At 45.6% G+C, this 24,382-nt stretch overlaps 1 protein-coding gene across 2 annotated transcripts in view; it reads left to right on the top strand.

The window, feature by feature from the left end:
- The first annotated feature begins 15,673 nt into the window (after positions 1-15,673).
- Positions 15,674-24,382, top strand: part of samd11 (sterile alpha motif domain containing 11) — a 46,135-nt gene continuing 37,426 nt past the window's right edge. Inside the window, exons 1-2 of one of the 2 annotated variants that reach the window (XM_049755624.2) lie at positions 15,674-16,469; positions 17,656-17,747. In XM_049755624.2, coding sequence (XP_049611581.1) covers positions 16,016-16,469; positions 17,656-17,747 — 546 coding nt within the window. In that variant the 5' untranslated portion in view covers positions 15,674-16,015. The remainder of the gene's footprint in view (positions 16,470-17,655; positions 17,748-24,382) is intronic. The other variant, XM_049755625.2, reaches the window with a different exon arrangement.

Genomic DNA, 24,382 nt, shown 5'->3' with positions numbered 1-24,382 from the left:
ATTATGAACCACCCATTGAGTAAGAGTGTTTGTCCGCTTGTAAGCTGTGGCCAACAGCAGCTTTTGTTTCCGCATTGTATTGCTTCATGTCGATGTTCAAAAATGGCTGCAGGGGAATGTGGTGGCTGTGGCTCTCCTCTCCATGTTTGGTTTTTTTTTTTTTTGCTTTTATTTTGTCCTTATTTAGTCTGCTGTCTGGAGACAGCTTAGCATTACAGAAAGTAATTTGTTCTCAATTGCCTAATATAGATAGATAAAAATTAAATACAATAAAATAAAATTCCTCATGCTGGGTGTTCCAGTATTCACTATTTAAAAAAAAAACTCCCAAAATGATTGGTATAAATGAGAAATTTCCATGCTTTGGGGGGAGGATTTCTGAGACAGACCAATAAGTATGATACCGCATCCCATAAATCTTAGATATAGTAGGGGCGCCACGATATGGGGGAACACACTCACGAATCGTCTTTTGCAGGTCATATGTTTGGTATTTGACTTGATGCAATACCCTCACGAGAGAAGATAAGAAAGCAGGACTGTGAAAAACGAAAATCTCCCAATAAATACTGAACACTGTGGATGAAGTTAGCAAAGTGGCATTCAAAGCCTTCCCTAATGCTTTGAAGTCCGAACAACCTGTTTTTTGGCTCTTCTGGAAACAGATTGTGTCACCTTGGCCATTCCTCAGTGTTACAAAACCACCGTTGAACACTTACATGACTCCCCCATTAGACTTGCTGTGATATGCACTTATTATTTGGTGTGACCGGAATAGAAAAGCTTATCTCATGCAAATGAACTCTTCTAGGCTGCAATCCTCGGCCGCTTCACTTCTTTCAGCCCTCAGCCGCCCCCCTTTCCTCTTTGAACGCGTCCATAGTGGGAAATGGCCTGCTTTCTATGCCTGGAAGCGTCGCCTGGCCTCCTCCGCTTCACTGCCCTCTGACTTTCTCTCACATATACGGCATGCACACACATTTGGGCACATGCGCGCGCGCACGCACACACAGGCCTATACAGACTCAGTCATGCACAGCAATCATACATGGCACATGCACACACATGACGCCCTGTGCTCCGGCTGACGCTGTACGTCCAGGACTCCAGCTGAGCCACCGGTCCTCCAGAGCCGGCCAAAGCCTCACCTCCATCTTATCCCCGTGCCACGGCATCAAGAGTGCGCACCCCTCCTGCGTTATCACAGCATCTTACCGGATAGATGCACTCACAAACAGTGACTTGCATGGCTCTGGCCAACACTAAATCCTGCCGATAGTGGCTGACTCGTGTGTGTGGAGATGTAAGACACGCAGGGGCAGTAAAATAGAAACCATCAGTGCTTAGCCGGGGCGATTTTTCTTTGCTGATTCGAGGTGAATTGACAAAGCCAGAAGGTCCTGAACGGCTCTGTCTGAGAGCTGCTTTCAGCAGGCTGTTAGTCTTTTCATCATACGCACGCATGCACGCACGCATGCACGCACGCACGCACTGCTGTCCCCTCTGACCTGGGCCATTTCCTGCCCCTGGCTGATCTATTGGCTGACGCCTGCCCTGTGACTGCAGAGGAAAAAGAGGAGGGGAAAGAAAGTGTGTGTACGCATGCTTGCGGCCTGTCCCCGTGAATCGATATCCGTCTCGTATATCCATGAGCTGTGCCTGACCCCTGATTGACCTTGCTCAGCGGTGCTGCTCGCCGTTTGTTTTTCCATCGGACTCTGAAAACGTGAGAGGCACGTCAAGTTTTAAGCCCGCTGGGATGAGGCGACGGCTCAGCACCGCAGATGGTCATAGTCGACAATTAAATTACGCCCTGCTATGATTGCAGACTGCATCTCTATCTAAGTTCAATTAAAATAACCACGGGATAAAACCGTAGAGCAAAAAATGACGAAGTAAAATCTATAGCTAGCCTTGTTGAGCTCACTTGAGAGCTTTTGCAAGTCAGTTGTGACGCAAGCGCGCTGGATGAAGTCAGCCTTGCGTGTTGTTGGTGTGTGCTGATAGACGCTTCAGCTCGCAGGCTTAGCGAGGCTGCGGGTGCTTGCCGCCGCCGGCACTAATTGAACCCTGCCTCTGATGGGGGGAGGGAAGCGAAGTTTGCGGTGAGGGGTGGGGGGAGATGGAGGGGATGGCGGGGTCTGTCAATGAGGGAGAGGCGGGGGGGGAAGGGAGGGAAAAAATAGCGTGGTGAGGGCGACGCACCCCTGGGGGGGTTGAGTCCCTGCCTGCCTGCCTTTTCGCTCTGCCGCCCCCCTCCCTCCCTTTCCCTCCCCCATCCCGCCCGCCGCCCGTCTAAATAGCCGTGCCGGCGCTCCAGGGCTTCCTGCGCCTTATCTGCTGATAATTGGGCGCTGGAGCTCCACAGCTCGCTTATGAAATATAGATTCCTGACGGAGGGGAAGGACGGCGTTGGGGGTTGGGGAGGGGAGCTGTGCTTGTGGTGGAGGGAGTGTGCAATCAGAGAAAAGCCCCAGGTCCTAACAGAGAGTGTGTACGAGCAAACAGCCCCGACAGCTAGGACAAAGGCCCCACGCCGCAGCAGAAATTTGTAGAAAATTGTACAAAACCGTCAAAGCTATAGAAGGACCTAGACCAGCACCATAGCTCACTTGGTTGATTTTTTTTTTTTTTTATTGCAAGTCGCTATCGCCAAAACTCCCATCCAGAGGTTCATGGAACACGCCATGTTCCTAAGTACAATCCCTAGCCTCTATCTCCCTCCCATACAGCTCAGGCAAACAGTTGTTGGAACTTCTTTTAATTCTATAAAATGCTATTTCTAATTAAAAACACGTCATAAAAAAAATTGTGGTTTGGGGGAGCTGGAATGGATTAGCACCATTTACTTTCAACGGGAAAAACGGATTCAGCATATGAATAAATGAAGTCGTGAACTCGGTAAAGGAATGAATTAAACTTGCATGTCAAGGTACCACTGTACATCACAACCTCTTTCTACTTCGTAACACATAGTCGATCATTGACCTATACCAACGTGGTAGCATCGGAATTGCTTTTTGTATGAAAAACTATTTGAGTCCATAATTACAAAAAGGTAAAGGCAAAACAATGAGTATAGCAGTGAGTAGGACACACTGATGTGTCATTGCGCTGTTTACAATTTAGAAACATATGCCGGGATGGTTGTAAACTCAGAACCGTCTGCAATTGAAAATGGCAAAGATAATTTCAAAACTGTTTTTTCCCTCCCGTCATTCTCACCATAGAAATGCTTGCCGATCACAATATGTACTGTATAAGAGTGCGATTTAAAGTTTGCACCCACTGTGCTGGTAGTAGTATAAAGTACTATAATCTAAAGCAGGGGTGGGCAATTCATTTTTTTTCCACACGTGTGCACATAAAATAAAGACAACATTTTCAAAATACAAGCACCATATATTTTACGACCGAGTTGGTCAGAGACTGTGGGCGGGCCAGATGCGGCCGTGTGCCGTACTTTGCTAAGGGTTCTCCATGAAGGCGATTTTCGAGGTATTCTTTGTGTACGAACAGCAGTGGACGTTATTTTGCTGCAGCAAGGCTGCTATCTGCAGTCTCATGGGGGCAATTTATTAGATCTAAACTTGGGGACTGAATCCCACAGAGAGTCAAATTGTGAAAAAATCCACTGGGTCCTCAACACAACACGTATCCCTCGTATCTGAGGATGCTGTTTTGTGACAGCTATGGCTATAGAGTGAAACCCTGCTACGCCACCATTCATCTTTCATGTCCCTCGCTATATTGCAAATTTTTCAGTGATTATTTTTGAAAGGGAGTTTTTAAAGGGAGGAAAAGTTTGTGTCGTATCACATTCTGACTTGAACATGCCGGGCAGTACTGAGCTCAAGTGGAAGACATGCAGCAAAATACAAGAAGAGTAACTTGACGTATAACGTTGAAAAACCCAAAATAATATTATTCGTCATCTTCAGGTCCGTGTTGTTTGGCTGCCCTTCACTTCAGGTAAACGCACGTACGCAGGCAGGTCTATGCATGTGCCAATTAGCTGGTGAGCTGCTGGGTTAATGAATAGGCAGCTTGCTGCTTGCTCATGAAGGATGGACTGGAAGTTAATGGATGACGCTCTGCATCTACGAAGGCATTGACTTAGTGATATGTTAGACCACAACAAGCACAGGCAGTCTGAGAGTCTTTGTTGGCTGGTTAAGCTCCTCCATACTCAAAATTGCCCTTTTAAGAGAAATGAGTCTTCAAAAAACATACCAAGTAAACAGTGACCCGCTCCCACCCAAAAATACTGAGTGAAGGTCAAGTTTGAGTTTATTCTGCATCTTTTATTTGATGGCCTCCACTTGTACTGTATATGCTAGATGATGCATTGACCTTCACTAGGAATTGCCATACCCGACGCTTCACATCCTTTGGACTAGTTGCGGTTCCGTACACCATGCTCCAAACTAATTAATTTCAATTACAATTAGCACAGAGGCCCAACGGCTGATTTATTGCCTTGCTTTCATCCTGCATGTTCCTTTTACATTAATCACCCTCTCGCTGGCCCGTTTGATCTTCATCTCTTCATCTTGCTGCCAAGTGCCTTCCTGGACCCCTTCCCCACCTCCACCCCTCTAAACTCGTCTCCTCCCTCCGTCTGACCGCAGGGAACAGCCAAGTGTCTGAAACTCGCAACGGTGGCGCTTAATGTTGCACTACTGGACTGAGCAAATGTCCTTGTACCCCTTCTGAACGTTGAAAAAAACATTTCTGTGGAGTGATCAATTTAGGATTGGTTCATGTGTTTACTTTTTACATGCAGGTTACACTTCTGGAGATATGTCAATTAAATCCCATGATTCAGTTCTACCTCAGAGTTTGTCCATTCCGTGATCCTGGTCGAACTCCCATTTTATGGACTTTTGCAAGATAATTTTTCATTTTGATCATTTATATTCAGAAGAATGCTTTCCAGAGTCCAAACACCATCATCCAAACTTAATGAACTGTACAACTGATTTGTTTTTCCAATCAAGTATGCAGGGGTGAGAGCAAAATGGAAGTAAAAACTTACCAAATTAAAGCAGAATTCTCACTAAATATTGCTTAACAGAAGCAACAGTAGAGCAATCATCCAAATGACTACAAGTGATCAACCCCACAAGCTTTGTTATTTAGACACAATAACCCACAAGCTCATTGTACCACATTACTACTAATACGTAAAACATACAACGATCGGGAATTAAAGCTGTGCTGCAAGTCCAAACCAACCAGGATAGAACATCTGTGAGGTGTGTCATAAAAGTTGTAGGACTGGTGTCACAAAAGAAACTCAAACGTCAAATGACGAGTTTTCCCCTTCATTGTGGGCCAGAAGATCAAGCAGCAGCTTCACAAAGCGATCCTGTGGCGTTTGCTATGTTTATTGTGCGAGAAGTGATGAGAGTTGCAGCAGGGCAGCTCCTTCCTGCTTCAGCTCACAGTGCCCTGAGCCTCTGACAGTTCCTTGCACAACACAGTCCCGGATCAACCTGCCTGCATGCCTGACCTGGCTCCATGTGATTTTCCCCACTTCCTCAAGCTTAAAGGGCTCATCAAGGAGACACTTTTTGAAGATGCGGATGACCTCAAAATGGCCGTGACGATGATGCTGCGGAGGATCCCGGAAGAGTCTTCCCAAGAGTGCATGAAGGCATGAACAAGAAGGCTGGGAAAGTGCGCTAGACACCAGGGGCCTTTGCAAGGGCAAAAACTTGATTTGAAAAATTTCTTTTTTGAGAAAACAGCGCTCAAACTTTTCAGGCACGTCTTGTATATACACTTCACTCCAAAAGTATTGGAACAGTAAAGCTACTTTTGCGGTTAACTGAAAACATTTGGGTTTGACATCTAAAGGAAAATATGAGACATGAGAGATTTTATTTTTCATTCATCCATCCAGTTTCAATACCGCTTATCCTGTACAGGTGCTGCAGGTGTTGCTTGAGCATATCCCAGCTGACATTGGGCAAAAGGCAGACTACACCCTGAACTGGTCGCCAGTCAGTTGCAGGGCACACACACATGCAAACCGCCACTGAACAGGAATCGATCTTAAACTGCCTGCACATAAGTCAGACGAGCGTACCCCTACACCGTCAGCGAAGCCATAGCTTTCATTTTAAGGTATTTCAAATGAAGAATTAAGCTTCATTCCCAAAAAAGGCTGGGTATTGATATTGGTATGTGACAGGGAGAGGAATAGGAAGGGTTGGAAAACAAGCATTCATTTTTCTTTTGGCTTGTTAGTCTTTACAATCTTTCCAGTTTGCATCTCTGAGCTGCTGGAATCGAACATTGTCATTCACAAGCACAGGAATATAGAGGAAAGTACACATCCGTCCAAACACACTAGGAGGGGGCGCTGTATTGGGTTTGCTCCAGGAAGTGCGGCTCCTACAAAGCTCTGGTCAGATGAAAGGCAAAGAGAGCTGTATCGACCCACCAAGGTGGTGTGTGTCTGTTGTGAGGATGTCGGGAGGTGTGGGCATTGTGGTGGTGTGTGTATGTGCACGGGGTGGAGCCTGTGGTCTGCCTGCTCTTCGCCTGGCTGCCGGCCAGGCGAGGAGCAAAAGGCCAGAAGGGCTCTATGGGGCACGGCGGAGGAGGGTTGTCGCTGTGGTCCCCGTGGCTCCAGCCTCAAACCCCCTGGCCCCTCAATGAGCAATGAGCAGCACGTACACACACGCATGCTTGCATGCATGCAACTCATGCACACACGATGGCTGCACTAATCTGTTGTTAGTGAAAGCTGTCAGAAAATGAAACAAGGCCGACGGCGTCATGTGGTTGTGCCTTTAAGATTTAGGATCTGTTTGAATCCAGATTAATTTGATCCACCACTGAACTCAAGAAATTGAAAAACATTTAAGTAATAAAATCCATAATCATTGACTAAGTGTTTGGATTTTGTCCCAATTTGGAGACTGCATCTTTTGGAGGCTGCATTTAAAAGCCGATTATGTCACAACACATAACATGCCAAGACTGTCCCAAATTGATTCAAAAGAATCACACACACACAAAATGTTCCCACCTTTGTGTATGTTTTTTGACTGCCCTACGGTGAAGTAAATAGATAGCTGGCTGATACAGCAGTAATTACACTGACAATAGTGATGTGGATCTTCTGAAATGGTAGTCAACAACAGTTTGTCTTTCCTCATTAGAACACTTGACTCCAGTTATATACTATTTTGTGGGACCCTAAAGGCTAATTTGTAGTTACAAACGCTAACATTTAGCCATCTAGAATGCTGAAGAAATTGGAAGGTAAACCTTCAGAGTGCAAAACTGCTACATTCAACAAGGGCTGATATGGGTTGGAATTTTTTTGGAGGTTCCCCCAAATACATCGCCAGTAGAGTTTATATATAAGTCCTCCTCCTCTATTCTTTTGAAAAGAGTATTTTCTAATCAAAGTCACTACCGGCTCAATTGTGGAATGTTTCTAAAAAGAATTATTCCAAGCAATTATCTTGTAGTTTGGGCTGCATTAAGAGTGATTTCTATTTACTGATCAGTCCGGCAACCCGTCGGGCTGACCACATTAAATTTTAAACATGTTTATGATCGAGCCACGGGACAGACGTGTTAAGGAACAACAGCCAATTAGGAAGCTAGCTTGTGCTTTTAACATGCACAAATACAGGAGCAGCGAGTTGGCTGAATTTTCGTATAATGCGTCTCACAAGTCCAAATAAAATGGAACAATATTTTTTTTTGCAGCTGATAAAAGTTATGCTAGCCTTGTCTCTTTCTTAAACTTCTTTGTATTTCATATCACTCTGATACGCCAACTGAAGCCAGATTAATGCCTAGATGATTTCTTCTCACCATTCTGTACCATTGTTGCTCGTACAAAAGAACAAGTCAAAAAATGGTGGTTAACTGTCTTGTAAAGGCAAATAGGGTTTCTACGTTTGAGGTTTCTACCACGGATGTGCTACAATTTGGGGAGAAATATTGGTATGACGTGCTTGAGCAAGAATTTGCAAGAGCTAGTGAGCGTTTAACCATGTGACCATTGCGCCGCCTGTGTCAATCAACACATAAACGAGTGTCTAGTTTACCCTGTGACAGACACAAGCTACAACTAGATCAGTCAGTTGGCTGCAGCCTATATAAACTGCCCTTCAGTGCCTTATCTGATTGATTTGAGTGAGCACAGAACCATATGTGGACCCGGGCTTAGTGCGCCCCACCCTTCCTGCTCTTTGCCCCAGGGGAGAGATCGTCCAGGGCGGCTGGCTAATTGAAATGTGTTGGCGACTCATCGACGTCTTGGCTGCCGTTTCAAGCTATTGCCAGCCTGAGTGCGGATTGCTGGTTTCACATCACACAGAGAAAAAAAAATCAATAATAGCCAGGAGAGCTCGGGTTTATTCTTCGCATGGAAACGTTAATGCCCTGAAGCGGAGGGTTTGATATTTATCATTTGTCATTTTGTCTATGCAGATCAGACCGCACTGTGTGTATCTAAATTGCGTACTGCTACGGACAAGTTTTGTGGAGCAGCCAGACTTAGCTATTATTTGACTTTTCAATTGAAAACCTTTTCCTGTTCTTTCCACTGAGAGAGAACCTCTTGACCTCAGCAAAGCACCAAAGTGGCCTTGTTGGGCAAAAGTGGCCTGTGATTCTACAAGGACTTCATCCAAAGGATTCAGTGTGCGCCAGACATTTTCACTTTAGCTTGCCGGGTGCTATGGAAACAACACAATGCTGATTAAACTAGAATGATAACTAGCAAGGTCGAACTGTTTACAAAAGTGATTACGATTCAAAGAGGATGAAAGATGGTGGCCATTTTCAATTTTGTTGGCTCGATTCATAATCATAACTCAGCGATTAGGCTGAAAATATTTCCATATACTCACACTAAAAGGTGGTTTCCATGTCGAAATAAATTTGCTGCCAAAGTACAATGTGGCTCAGAACTGATTTGATGAGAATCTTTTTTCTGTTTGGATCTTTAGGACGTCACAGCATTTGTTCACCATTGTTTTTTTATGCTCCATGTGCTTCATTTAGTACAAAACAATACATTACATCTTTATTTATATGGCACTTTCCCAACAGCTGTCGCCGTAACAAAGTGCTTTAAAGATCATATATGTGCAGTTGTAACCAATGGGTCATGTTCTCATTCTAGGGTCTGAAATCACCACCTTGCATCTCTTGAATTAGCCCGCTACCTGGGCTGTGGCTGTTGCTACCCCTCAAACATGAGATGAACCCTTTGAAAAATGGATTGTAGAAGAGATAAGGAATAATTTATGTTTCTATCACTGCCTCGCACAAATATGGTGGGGAATACTGTGCCAATAACTCCCACAAACTCAGAGAGGCATGCTATCTTTTACAGCACAAATTATTAACAGCGCAGGGGAGGAGACGTGCTGCATTTTTTGTTTTTTTTGTTTGAGCTACAGAGGCCTGACTGGACAGCTTTATTATGGACTATAATGTAGCATTATCACTGTTTAAAAGTAAACATTCAATAAACTATCATGTAGGATGCAACAACATCACAATTAAATAAGACTCTGAGTATGCACATGTATGTAAATATGTGCCTGTTTGTGTGCTTGGGCGGTCCATGTGCTATGTGCATGTGTGATCAAGGAATAAAAGCAGGGAGTCAAAAGGGGGGTGTTGAGGGAGGATACCCGGGGTCGGGTGTCCGCTCGCCTCTGTCGACTGGCGTTGACAGCTACAGACTGCTGGTCTAAAATGAGAATCCTCATGGGCCGCCTGCCTGCCCATCCAGCAAGAAAATAAATCCCGTGTGGAAAAGGACGCTGTGTGGGATCACAGACAGCCGCCTGACCCCTCAGATCCACCGGGGGAGGCTCAGGGCGCCGGCACGACACCATGACCCGCCCCTCCCCAACCCTCTCCATCGCCGCGTCCCCTTACATCCACATCACTGGTCTAGTGTTACCCTGTTCGCCAACTCTCAAATTCAGAACTTTGCTGTTCCGACACTTACGGAGCTGTTTTGTTGGAAATATGTCTGTTGTTTATATGACACCATCACGGCATTGAAACAGTAGACCAGCTCGTTATTTGTCAATGAAATTGTTACAAATACATCTTATAACATAAGATTGTATCCTTAACAACACTGATGAATAGATATAGATTAAATTATTGCCAGGGATACGTTTGACAGTATTTTATAGTCTGTAACATAAAAGATTTGAAGTCAATTTTGTTTATATTTGCCTGAAATATAAAATCAAAACAAATGAGAGCATCACAGGATCACACTTTATTCTGGTATAGGACAAAAAAAGCATGTTGGTTAACTATACAGAATTAAATTATGGGTCTAACCCAAACTCATACAAAGAAAAAAAGTTTCTTTATCATCTGTTTTGGGCTACTTGCATTTGAACGGATCAGCATTTTTTTTTCCTCAAGAGTTGAGAATTGATTCAGTGCTTTAAATAGTTAATTACTCTCGCCCCGTCTCTGGGTGTGTGTGTAGACGGGGTGGGGGGGGGGGGGGGGGGGGCATGGCGACGCTTCTGTCTTTTTCCGGCCTAGCCAGCTATATATTTTGCAGCTCATGTCTGAAAGAGTGGCTCCAAGCGCCCGGGGTGGGCTCCAGCCCTCTGATGGTTTTCCAGTGAGTATTTGTCAGGTCAGACTGTGCACCGCCCGCCGGTCTCCGCCGGTCTCCTTTCCTCTCCTCTCCCCGGGTTATTTATTACCTCTCTCCCCCGCCGGCAGCGTTGCGGCTCCGCGCCGCTGCCAGTAACGGCGGCGCAGAGGCGGGGGCCGCGGCTAGGGGGGTTGCCGACGGACGAACAGGAAACGCAATGGACCTGTAAACGAGACACTTTTTCTTTGCATGTCACTTGTAGACTTTAGTCCTATGATATCATTTTACTAAGGCCAAATAATTGTTTAAAGAGTTCTTTAAAAAGCACTCCATAGGAGACTGTAACTGCATGCGCTCCCTTCTTTTTTTGTTCCAATTGCTCTTCCAACACCCATGTTATAAATCCAACTGACAAGTGATCATCATCCATAATTCATTAGAAAACGCCACAACAAATACAAACTCATCAACACAGATCAAATGAATTGTATGGATTTTCTCGGCCGTGCCACGTGATTGTATGGTAAAAATAAAATTATATTCTAGCAACAAATTTCGTTTGTGTCAAGTGTTAATCCACAAAATGTAGAATTAACTGAGGACATTGGAAAACATTTTGTTTGGGGTTTACATTTTTTGAAGTAGCCACTGAATTAATATTTTAGTTTAAATAAATATTGACTTTGTTTAATGGTCTAAATCCATTTAAAATAATTACATTAAAATCAAAGTGAGGCACAATCACAGCCTAGCAAAACATGCCTTACCTTTTCGACTAATGTTTTTATGTTTCATTTTGAACTGCTTCCAAGTCATTTTTTCTCCTGTTGGATTACACCTAGTAACGAATGGCGCAGGGTGACCAAATGCAGCTTGGACCAGGGTTTATTGGAGAACTCAAAAGACAGACTACAAAAAGCTCGACTAGGGACGAGTAGAACCGAATAAAAAGACAAGAACGACAACTACAGACGAGCCGAGACAAAGGACATCAATGATCCGACAGGGAGTGCAGGGCAGACAGAACTTAAATACACTACAGGTAACGAGGCAAGGTGACTGTGATTACATTGATTGTGAGGCAACACAGGAGGGGCGGGGCGACGCGAACAGAAACCATGGTAACCTAGACATAATAAAGCACTCGGTGATGAGACGTGACACCTAGATTAAAATCAGATTTCATTCCTACTTAAATTCATAAATATAGGCTATGCTACAATCTTATGGTTAAATGTTATATCAATGGAATAGTACATTCAAACTTAGGCATTGACTCGGGCAGCAATTTCCTCCCATGATGTCTTGTACCTCCTTCGCTGCTGCAGCCGTATTAGATTTGCGGCGAAAAGTATGTTCATACTCACCGTAGGCCTACATAAGGACCTCCAACTCCATCGTTGTAAAATAAGGTGATCTGTTTTCCCTCAGTTGTCATGGTGACTCATGGTATCGGGGTTCCATTGATGATGGCTTCTTAGAGTGGTTGTGCACGGGCGTAACTCCAAGTTAACATATTCAGAGTTGATTGAACTAAGATCAGCTTTTCTGGAACCGAATACTCAGTCTCCCATCTCAGAGTACGTCAACTCAGAGTTCAGGGATAGATTCAGGGTATGTTGAACCTGCCTTCTGGAATACTCCCCAGCTGTTAAAAAAAAAAAGAGGTTTCGAGTTTCATGTTTTTTTCTGGTTGAGAACCCAAGCATAGGGAGGCCAGGCGAGTGTATTTAAATTCAAACAGCAAAGATGGTGTACATACCAAAATCATTGACAGAAGTCCAGACAAACACTAGGACAAGACTTGGCATGACTAGAGGACAGGACTACAGACAATAATAGAGACAAGCAAGAAAAGCAACAATCCAACAGAGACAGAAAGAAACCAAAGAAGTACACACAAGCTAACTGACGAGACAATGTGGACTATCTGGACAAGACACGAGTGGCTGAGGTAGCTGATTGATAGACACAAGATTTTGTGCTGATGAGAACAGGTGGCAGACACAAAAAACTCCTAGATGTGGTTTATTGTCAAAATAAACAGAAATCAAAAAGAAAAACACATAGTGTGTTTAAAATGTGTTTAAAACCTTAGGAGCCCTTACTAGCACAATGCTAACACAGTGCAAAACACCCTAGATGTGCTAACAGACAGAATGCGATTTGGATGGAGATGTACGTAGATTGAGAATTTGCCGTTGCAGTCTGCTTGCATTGGGACACTAAATCCAGCAAATTTGAGCTGCAATGGAAAAAGCCCTGCTTATTGTAGTATAATAGTTGTAATGCCCTGCCGAAAAGATCGACGAATACTTGTCCGTGGCAGAGTTTTCACTGTGCTGAACACTGTTGCAGCCTTGGGTATTCCTTCTACGCTGTTGTAAAAGCTGAGATTTTTTTTTCATTTTTACTTCTCACTGAGGTGAAGGTTAAGCAAAGTTTTCCCCTCATGTCAAACTGCAGAAAGAATGATGGAAAAGTCTGCAATGAGTTGAAACGATGGCTGAAGATGTGAAAGTTGAGGCGTTGACATTGTAAAGGTTCGGGGAACCCCTCTAGGATGAGTCACAACTCGGGACGTGAAGTGGGTGTGCGCGAGTGGGCATGGGGGCTCCCTTTTTTGACTGCTTTCAACACGGCTCTCCTGACAGGGCCGCCTGCTCAACTAAAGTTTCCGTGACGATACTTTGACATTTGGGTAAAGGTTGGTTTGATAGAAGCTGAAAGCTTCTCATCTTTAAGTCTTCCTCTTCCTAGAAATGACTGCTTCAAAACACACACACCATAAATGTCAGCGAGTCGCGATTTATGTCAGTGCTACTGTTCGGTGCACTCATAAATGGGGCAAGTGACATTATTGTTTATTTCCAAATATATCTGCTTTCATTCTTAAAGCCGCATGCGCTCTGATTTGTGTCTCTTTCTGATCTCTTCCCACCTTTGGCTCGACACGTTACAGCCTACGAGTTCCGAAAGGAGACTTGTCCGTCTTCTTCTTTGCTGTGGTTAGCAAGCATGTGTTTTTGTTAATGTCTGCAGCGGTTATGCCTGCCCGGTTCTGGCTGCGGGCCTTTTACCAGATCTGGCCGCTCTGTGGTCTCTGGCCCTCCCGAGCAACCCGTCCGCCTGCGGTGCGGCGTGCCTCCTTCCTGTGTGTGTGTGTGTGTGTGTTTGTGTGTGTGTGTGTCTGTGTGTGCGTGAGTCTGTGTGTGCGTGAGTGTGTGTCAGAGGCCGTTTGGCCTGATTTATGGGCCCCGGACACACAGCACTTTGGACCCCACCTCTGCTGCTCCAATGGCTATTCCATGTGTCAGTGGGGAATCCACCTGGGTGGTTCTCCACTGATGGGGGTCAGATGTGGAGCTGCTTACGAGCTCCAGGAGCTCAGGGCAACGTGCCTGCACAAGAAGGTGCTTTCACCAAATGTGCTTCCCAGGTTCAGGCAGCATGCTTCCAGCAGCGCAAGTACACATCTGAGCATCCGTTTCTTCTGAACTATTCTCCAGTTCCACCTGCTTTTGGCCTGAGACATACGACTGGCTGAGGAACACAGATGAAACGGAATGTTTTTAGTTGGACGTTTTAGCCTGATCATGCAATTCAATTATGGACTCAATGATTCAAAAAGCATGCGTCCCGCACTTGCGTTTCATCTGAGCTTGATAACACTTTTGCACTCAGTACAATGACAACTATGTGAGTAATACTTGCTGACATTAGTATAAAGCAGGGGTGTCACCACCACACCACCACAGTTAGGTAAGTACCTTATTTTTTGAACTCATTTAATGCCAGCCATTCTTGGACCCTCCTTTATCGTCCCACATGAAAAGACGTAAAAGACATAAAAATATGTACCTGGGATTGAATGTCTGGATTCTTAAAAGACATAAAAAATATATCCCAGGGAATGAATCAGTTTTAAGGTCACGGTTCTGTTCACGTTCAGCACAGTAAGGGAACAAAAGGCATAAAGAATGATTTAAAATGAACCAGCCATGATGTTCGCGAGCAAGAGGCTGAGCTGCACAGTGTTTGTTTACATACATAATTGTAGCTGTAATGTAAGTCAGCTCTTGTCCCATGCCTAATATGGTCTGTGGAAGGACACCAATAATTGATAAGCAATTATATGCGCATATCATAATCATTTAGACAAAAAAATTGTTTTGCTGTCATCTTGAGGCTGCTCTGTGCCAAGTACCTGTTGAAGTTACTATTGTAACATCAAGTAATGAGTTTGTGGGCTTGGTCCCTAAAAACTGTGGTTGGATACTGGTTAGAATTGTTGTGAATTGGCATCTACATACAAGTAGTTTTACTTTATATACCTGTATAAAGACAATTGCACACATGATCTATGTCTGGGATGAGCAAAGTCCACTCAGTCTTATTATTAGAAAATAATTGCATTTAAAATGGAGCAAATCAGACTGAAATCTTATATTTGGGGGGGATACTGTTGCTGCAAAAAAAGGAAGGTATAGTATCTAATTGCAATTTTCAAATGTATGAGTATGCATCGTATCATGAAGGTGATTTACATCCATATGCAAGTGTAAATCAAACTTGTCCCATGCTCACTACTAAAATGTGGTCCTTCATTGGAGTCTCAATGGCGTCGTCTGTCGCGGGCCCCCTCTTTGCTGCTGGCTGCTGCCAAGCCTCCGCGGTTTAAATGGGCCAAGTTGAGACGCGGCGGTGAGTGCAAATCTTGTTTGGTCTGCGTCTGTGAACTTCAGCCTGACTCCACTCAAACACGCGCGCGCACACACACGCACGCACACACAAGCACGCACATTCGTACGTGCATACACGCACATACGCGCGTGCACAAACACACGATGGCGTGAAAAAAACAACCCCCTAAACTTTAAGTTGCTAAAATACAAATATATATTGAGAGAATTGGTTTAATGTACAGATACACGCGTTAGTGTGCAAAAACGAAACACGAGTGACACCGCAGAAATAATTTCCAGTCTAAGCCAAGGCAATAAATCATTACAAAAAAAAAAAAAAGAGGCGGGGGTAGGGGGGCTGCGTGCGTTAATGATCCCCGTATGCAGCATCATGTCCGCGCCCGGCGCGCGCAGCATGTCAGGTATTAGCAGAGAGTGTGTGTGGGTGCATGTGGGAGGTAGGAAGCTGTAGGAAGCTGTGGGGCTGGCGGAGAGCGCTGCCGCCGCTTCGAGCGTCACACTGCTGAATGGGAATCTATCCGGCAACTCCAGCAGACCGCTGTCTCATACGCGCGCCCTGCGTAAAACCAAGCGGCGCGTCTCCAAGTGCGGCTCGGGCCGACCCACAGGCGGCGAGCGCGCTCAGTAGCTCGGATCGGACGTCCACTTTTCCCGCACTTGTTCCCGACTTGCAGCGGCTCACAACAGCAGCATGCCTGCCATCAAGAAGGAGCGCCTGGACGGCGACGACATGGCTCTGGCCGCCTTTAACCAGTCCGAATACTTGGCCCCTTTAAATGCCGCCGCGATCCCCGTGGTGACCCCGCACCCGCCGCCTTACGAGCACATTTTGGCCCACCACCGCGCGTATTTGGGGCTCCACGACTCGACGCTGCATCACCAGCACCTCCAGCACGCCACGGACGACTTGATGCTGGAGAGGTTCTCCTCCATCCCGGACTTCCAGCCCTTCTTTGACAACGGCGAGCCGTGCATCGAGGTGGAGTGCGGGGAAAACAAGGCTTTGCTTTACATTAACAAACTATGTCAAGGCAGCAAAGGACCCTCCATTAAATATAGGGGCGAGTGGCTTACTCCCAACGAGTTCCAGTTTGTCAGTGGCCGGGAGACAGCCAAAGACTGGAAGCGGAGTATTCGACACAAAGGTAAGCCGCGGTATCATCGCACGGGAGCGGATACATTAAGAGGCTCACTTTTGTTTCGCTGAGTGGAGTTCTTACATGCAGTTAAGGTAAAGTTCTTCCACTTTACAAGAGCAAGAGTCAACATCAGTGCTCTTTATCGGGGCTGAAGTGGGAAAACAGGACGACTACATTAGCCTACTTTCTTCCTCTTGGTTTGTGTCTGAACCGAACTTGTAAATATTGTGGTAGTTTCATTAAAGCAGTTTCATTATTTTCTACTTTTTATTATGTTCAGTCTAGAGCTGCTTGCGTTCATCCACGTTTTAGGCAGGGATTCCCAAACCGTGGTGCGCTCACCTTTAGGGGTGCCGGTCCGCTTCAATAATTGTTTTGCCCCCATCCCACAAATTAAGAGCGCTGACGTGAGCACTTCCTCATGGTCACATTTGCATAACTGTCAATGAAACAACTTTAGTGGCTATGAAAGGCTTTGTTTTGGATTTTTTTTAAGGGTTGCCTGGATACTGAAGTGGACGTGTGGCTTAAAATGTTTGGAATACTTTTATGGGAACACCATCAACCAAGGGAGATTTGAAAATGTACTATTTCTATGAACAGGATTTATCTAAAGTGTGGATATTTAGCTATGCACAAAATCTGCAGTGTTACACGCCAATCTCAGAAATAGGCTACGCCTTTTTGAAGTTGTTGGATACTGTCATCATGAATAGATTTGTTGTGTAATGGCTGTCTACAAGTTTGATTTTTAAATACATACGGTAGTGCAGGGATACCCAATCAGGGGGTGTGGTCTCATGATTATTTTACTCACAAAAGTGCTAATATGAACATTCCCGCTGTTTAATAAACTTTTAATTTAAATAATTTCCATGAATTTGTATTTTTTTCATTTTTTGGGGAGTGGGTACCCAAACTTTTTTTAAAAAGTTGAGTTGACCAAAATGTTTTGAACAGACTTTTTTCAGATGTGAGGTTGAAACGTGATGATATTTCTACCCCACACCCAGGCGCGCATGCACAAGGAAAAAAAATGAAATCTTTCTTATGAATAGCATGACATTGCTTTATTGGCGATCAAAAAGAATATTAAAAGTAGGGTTGTTAACTTATCATGTATGACGCCTGTGGTGTGTTCAGGTACGTACTTTTCCACTCACTCGGAGCATCTCATTTGTTTGTGTTGCAGGGAAAAGTCTCAAGACACTCATGTCTAAAGGAATCTTACAGGTGCATCCTCCAATCTGTGATTGTCCAGGTTGTCGAATCTCCTCTCCCGTGGTAAGGATATTTCATCTCCTGTCAACGTTTTTGTTTTCGTTTGTCTGTGTTATGGGCTGACAAAGATCAGCTAGATTAAGTGTAGAGAATTCAGCCCAAAAATGTCCTTTCTGTCAACCAATCATTGGCCAGCCACGTGTCTCGTTCCACCCACAAAAAGGTGCCAGAAAATATGACATAACTTAGAATTGTGAAAGAAATCAGAGTGTTACTAATAAACACGACTAAATACCACGGACGATCTTGTTTGTGTCAGAAAGCAGCAACAGATATTTCATAGCCGTGTTTGTGTTGTCGCACAGATGCATGATGGGTAAGCGTGCTTGGGGAGCGCTGCCTTTGTTTATAACCTTTCCGCTGAAGACCCTACAGGCACACTGTGACAGATTTGACAGTAATTTTCTCTCAGCGTGAATACCGAATGCACTTCCAGCCATTCAGACGCCGAGCATCAAACGGCCATTTATCCAGAGACAATGAGCTGTCGGGCTTTGTGTGTGCGGGCGCATTTGGCGTTTACTGTCGGTCACTCTCCAGTCAAGCTTCTCACCTGGCGGACAAGCTGTTGTTTGCCCGGTCCGGCCCCCGGGCCTTGACTAGGGGGCCCTCGCGCGCCAAACCCGGAGGCCCCGCAGATGTGTCACGATTAAGGCATCGGTTTTCTGTGCGTGTGTCGGCTTTGCGCAAGATCACAGGCACGCACGGCAGATCTGTTCACACAGGTGCGCTGAGTCGTGGGTCTGCATGTGTGTGTTTTCATCAGCACGGCGCGCCCCCGAGCCCTAATCTTGAGGGAAGGGTGTAAGAAGCTTAGCGAGCGACTGAGTGTGGCTACCGCTGATTATTGTGTGTCAGACACGCAAGGCGAGGGCGCGTTAGATAAGACGGAGGGGTTTAAGTGATACAGGTAAACTGGTGACATTTTCGCAAGAGCTCTACCCAAAAGCAGAGTTCGGCCCCAGCCAGTAACCTGAGGGAGGGAAGGGATGAGAAAACAGATGCTGTCTGATTTCTTTTTTTCCGGGAATTTGATCATTTCAGCATGTTTGCATGTGTTTACGCTCAAGCGCAGGGTTATCGTTGATTGACTTTTTGGCTTGTCTGGGCACGTATTCTTCAACCTCAATTTGCAGACGTGATGGAGTGAAACGTTGCTATTGACGTAAGCGGGGATACGAGGGCCCGAAGCTTGTTGTTGTTATGGTCCTCGTTTCCTCGTCTGGCGGCGAAGCCTGAAGTTTAACCCGGCGAGTGAATACCGCCATGACGCCTCAGGACACCCACGTGCACAGCGTGCATGCACGCACACAGACAGACACACGTACACACACTCACACAGACACACAGACACACACACCAACACGCACTCACGCACACACACATGCACACACATACGAACACACACACAGACACGCACGCACACACTCACACAGACTCCCACTTGCACGCACACGCAGGCTAAGAATGTCAGCAGTTTCACGCGAGGGCGGCGAGGGTGAGACGGCGGAGGGAAGGCAGTGGGGCTTGTATGGCCTCTATGGCGTCGCTCCCCCTCCCCTCTGACTCCCCTCAGGGCATGGCAGCCAGCACTGCCCGACGCCCCCTCCGCCACTACCCCCCCCATCCCCACATCCCTCTCTCCCTCCCTTTCACACACTATACGCCTGCCTACTGACACAAATTACCTCATGCAGACATTTATTTTGAAAGTTTGACAGCTGAACTTTAAGTGATCTCACTTCGCTATAGGCATGAGGCGAGCGTTCGTAAAAAAAAAAAAGAAAGAAAAAAGGTGCAGCTGGTGGGAAGACGTTCCACCTGCCTGCTCAGGCCTCGTGCAAGTATAATTGCAGCGTCAGCGGGGACTGGAGCTCTTTGTCATGTTGGCACACAAACGCTTGACAGTTAGTGATGAAATTATATGTGTAACGTCATGTGTTCACACTTGAGTGATTGATAGGCTGTTGATTGCCATGCTATTCCCTCCTCCTTAGCCTTGTATGTGATCATCAGGTGTTGAACGGTCTTTAATGGATGTATTAAATGCTGCCTCGTCTGCAAAACTGCGTCCATAAAAGACAGAAACTTTCTGGCGGAACTTTAAAACTATGGCCCTTGCTCTAAATGTGGTGTTTGTTCACTTTTATGTGTGCACGTCTGTGTGTGTGCGTGTGTGTGCGGGTGAGCCCAGGGTGGCCGGCTGATTAGCAAGCTGTGTGTGCATGCGTGTGTTTGCGTCTCCTCCCGGGAGAGCTCGGCTTCCTCTACTCTGTTATTTCAGCGGAACTGGCGGAGGATGGGAGGAAATTACAGTCGCCTCCTCTGGCTCATAAAGGCCCCCCACCTCCAATCATGCTCCCACCCCCATCCCTCCACGCTGTTGCAAAACGGAATTAAACCCGCACGTTCACAAACATAGGTAGAAATGGCCACAAACACTATTGTGCTCCAAAATAAAAGCTAATTTGTCAGGTGGAGTCTTCATTGGGTCACTGGGCTTGTGTTTGCGTGTGTGTTGCTGAAGCTATGTTGCTATGGTAACGCCCGAATAGGCTATTGGCTGAGAAGTGTGCAGAATTGTGGTCACATGGAGTGTGTTTGTGCACTTTCAGACTAAGTGAGACTCCAAGGATGTGCTCCTTTAAGCACGCTAATGGAGATCAATAATAACGGCGACATGTGCCAGACATGTTGCCGACACTTGTCCGTACATCCTCCGGTTGTTTTTCCCCTCCTAAATTCATTCAAGTTGAGTTAGGTAATGATTGGCTTTAATTGGTGTCCAATTTCTCAAACACGCTATTTGGACTGAAAGCCAAATCTATGTTTGTGTTTAAAAACTGAACGTGCTATTGCGTGGCTCATTTTGAGTGTGAAACAATGTAAATCAGTCAAAGCATCTTTCGATTAGTTTGGTACTTTTTTCGCAATAAAAGCCAAGAGAGATTGTTGTGAAAGCTTCTTCCCAACATCTGTGGGCGCACGCTTTTGCAACATGTAACTTCCGCTAGTTTGTTGTCTTGCTGGGCCCTTGCACAGACTCCCGAAACATCTTCTGCCATGCATTAGCAACAAGCTCCAACAACAAGGCTTGAAGAGAAGTTAAATTGGCTGTTAGTCAGCATGGTAATAGAAATCACATGATGATGCCACAACTGGCATATTGTGAGAATGACTTTTTGATTGTTATTGATGATAAAAAAGATGAAGTTGAGATAAAGAGTGGATGAATTAAAATGCTGGGAGATAAACGCGGGCAATCTGAGTTTATCTTGATTCCCTTTGCCTGACGTAACTGATGATTCCAAATGATTGCATTCTATAGAGGTAGTGTGAGTGTGTGCGTGACTAAACCTCATCAAAGTGTTTGTTTAAACCTCGAGGGGGTGTCGTTTTAGTGGTGTTTTTAATTAATTGTGCCATTTCATGTCAAGAAACTCATCTTAGGTGTGTTTCTGATACAACCTTGTCTTCGCCTCCACTTCCGCCGTCACAGAGATCCAGTAGCAACCTGTCTGGAAAGCTCCCCCGCGGTGGTCTCGGCGGTCCAATCCAAACACGCAGGCGGCGGGAGAATGAGGGAGCAGGAGGAGGGGGGTGGCGAAGGGCGGGGTTGGGTTGAGACAAGAGGGACAGGGGAGCGTGAGAGGCGCGTTGGCACGCTTGACTGCACCACCACTGACCTCCCAGCGCCGCTCCAGCACTACCCCCCTCCCCTTCCCTCCGCCTCGCCGCCCTCTCGCCCTCTGTGCACCGCCGCCCCCTCCCGTCACCGCAAACCCCCCTGCAGCAACCCCCCCTACCCTCTCCGCCCCCCTTTGCCCTGTGCCGCTCCATTGGGCTGAAACTGCCGCTCGGCTCAGCGCGTGGGGGCCAAGAGTGCAGATGAATTCGAGTGTGTGTGTGTCTTTGTTTTTGTGTGTGCGTGTGGGAAGGTGGGGGACTTGGTCGCATGCCTGCCCGCCTCACGATGCTTTCTCACTTTTCTTGTCTCTCAAAAAGCCTAAAAACACACAACAAAGTTTTTTCCACTATACTACGGAATCACTTGATGGGCTAAATACATTGTAGGCTATTTGATGACGAGTCATTCCTAATATTTTGGTATACAGTGGTTCTTCAACATCTTTGTTCATTTCGAAGCCTCTACACGACAGTTGCTCCCCTCCCATTTGCTGTGCCTAAACGATGTTATGTTGCTTGTACTGTAGTTGATGCTACCATTTTATTTTTTTGCCATGGGCCTTAAATGTATTTGTCCTTTCAGCGTCACAAAGGCCACAAGTTGCGTGTGATGCTGATGTGTGTTTTGGTGAACAAAAAGTTACTTTGCCATTACAGCAACAGCACTGTCAATAGCATTTGTCTTCTCTGTGTGATGGTGCAACACGTAATCACGTAATTTTGGCACTAATAACTAATTTCATACTGATATTGTCTTGAATACGCAAATCATACCCAGCGTTTTAGATGGTTAGCTGAAGGGAAATGTGGTTACTGCCAGCCTTGGAACACCTTAATCAACTACTAGTACTTTAATCCGGTTATTGGCAGTAATCAGGTTACCTTGGTCATGTTTGCATACTGAGTGATCTCAATCTAACTAGCGAGCGGCTAATCACTGCCCAGGCACGAACCTGTGAAAATGCCACCTCGGTTTCCAAGCGCCTGGGCCAGACATGAGGTGGCGAGACTAAACAAAATAAGATTTTTTACGTGGTGATGAAGTGGACCTCGAGCTCGTGCACAGAGGACATGCTGTTTGTTTTGGCCTTTTTTCTGAGCTTTTATTTGAGCCCTCATGCCTTGTGCACACTGCCGCCAACCCCCCCCCCCCCCCCCCCCCCCCCTTCCCTGTCATCTCTTCACCCGCCTTCCCCGCCTTCCCCTTCCCCAAAGCGCTCACGCCAAGTCGGCCCGCCATCCCGCCATCTCGCCTCCACACACACACACACACACACACGCACACACACACACACACACATACACACACACACACGGCGAGGTAACGGCAGACAGGCGCGTGACTCATTAGGCATTCGTCCCCTAGGGAGTTTGCTGGGGGGGCGCGTGCGAGGGGGAGCTAGCGCCGCAGCTGCAGGAATGTCACGGGCGGCTACCACAGTGTGTGTGTATGTGTGTGTATGTGTGTGTACATGTACGCGTGTGTGTATGTGTCTGTGGGAGGGTGTGAGCTTGCTAATGCTGCTTGGAGCCAGCGGCAGGCCACCTTTCAGGAAATAACGCAAGGGAAGTGAGGGAAAGAGAAAAAAAAATGAAGAAAAAAACCCACCCTTATTATTCATTCTTTCCACCAAGAGCTCAGTTAAAAGTCCGAAATAAATTTAGTGACATTGATTTCTTTATAATCACTGTTTGAATGGAACCGCCTTTGCTTGCCAAAGTTGCACATTGTGTTGTCGATTACAAACAAGATGCTTTTGTTGCTTTTCAGTCAAGCCTTTGAGCTTCAGAATTCATCAAATCACAATGACACCAACAAATATAAGAATGTATGCTTTTATGCCTTGCTTTATCACAAGTTTGATTCATTTCTTTGTGGCATGCTACTCAGGACACACAGAATGCAATCAGAAGTCATGCGTGTAGCCTTCAGCATTTAAAACTGGATAGGTCCTCGGCTTGCGATTGGACAATGTTACCTTGTTTGTTGCCATGCTGTTAAAGTTTTAATGAACATGTAACGCTTAACATTTTTCAAAACGCAAATTCATTCTAATATGGTTCTGTTTCACGACTTGCTCGTCTTGGCCTGCAAGGTGGCAGTGGGGTGCACACATTTGTTGAAAAAACACAAACAAGAATGTTGTGGTCTATGCCTGCGAGTATTGTCATATGATTTTTCCGTGTGTCACTGCAGTGTTTGTGTCTAAATATTTATTTCACTGTTTAGAGTTCTCAAAGATAAGTATGTACATGCAAAGAAATAATATTGGGGTAACCCTACTGACAACAAATGACAACAACATTATTGCCGATTGACCCAGTGCATTTGTTGGCTACTTTAGTCTATGATGATGACACTACAACAATGCGTTTTAAAAGTTTGTTCAAAATTGAAAGCACATCACAATTATTTCTTTCATCATTTTTTATTTCTGTTATGCACTCCCAGGCAGGAGAAAATCTTAATCTTTACAGCTTCACTTGCTAATGCCTGTAAAAGTGGAATAAGACCATGAGAATGAATGTCCAACAGGCGTTGACTGTGTCATCCTTTGAGATACACGCCGGCCCGGTTGTAGGTGATGTGGTCGTTCTGATTCTGACTATCACGTACAATATTTATACACCTCGTCTAGAAAATCGAACCGTTCGCTGAATCGTTTTCTGGTAGTATTCTACTGCCGGCGTTGTTCTTTGATTGCAGAGTACCTGATGGCTAGTTAACATCATACGCATGCATGTGAGTTTTTCTGAATGTCTGAATGTGAAGCCCAGATATTTTCGTTGGCTGCTCGACTGTCAGAGAGAACAACGCGTGGGAGGCTATATTCATAGTGGTGCTTTTAGTGGGACTTTATGAGAGACTTTTTTCCGCGTCTGAAACGAGGCTGACCACACACAGTAAAGTTGCCTCTGCACACACACACACACATGCAGGCACACACACA

The sequence above is a fragment of the Syngnathus scovelli genome, chromosome 2, assembly GCF_024217435.2.
Source record: "Syngnathus scovelli strain Florida chromosome 2, RoL_Ssco_1.2, whole genome shotgun sequence".
NCBI classification, from domain to species: Eukaryota; Metazoa; Chordata; class Actinopteri; order Syngnathiformes; family Syngnathidae; genus Syngnathus; species Syngnathus scovelli.
The sequence above is the reverse complement of the archived record's forward strand: the minus strand, read 5'-3'. Positions and strand labels throughout refer to the sequence as shown.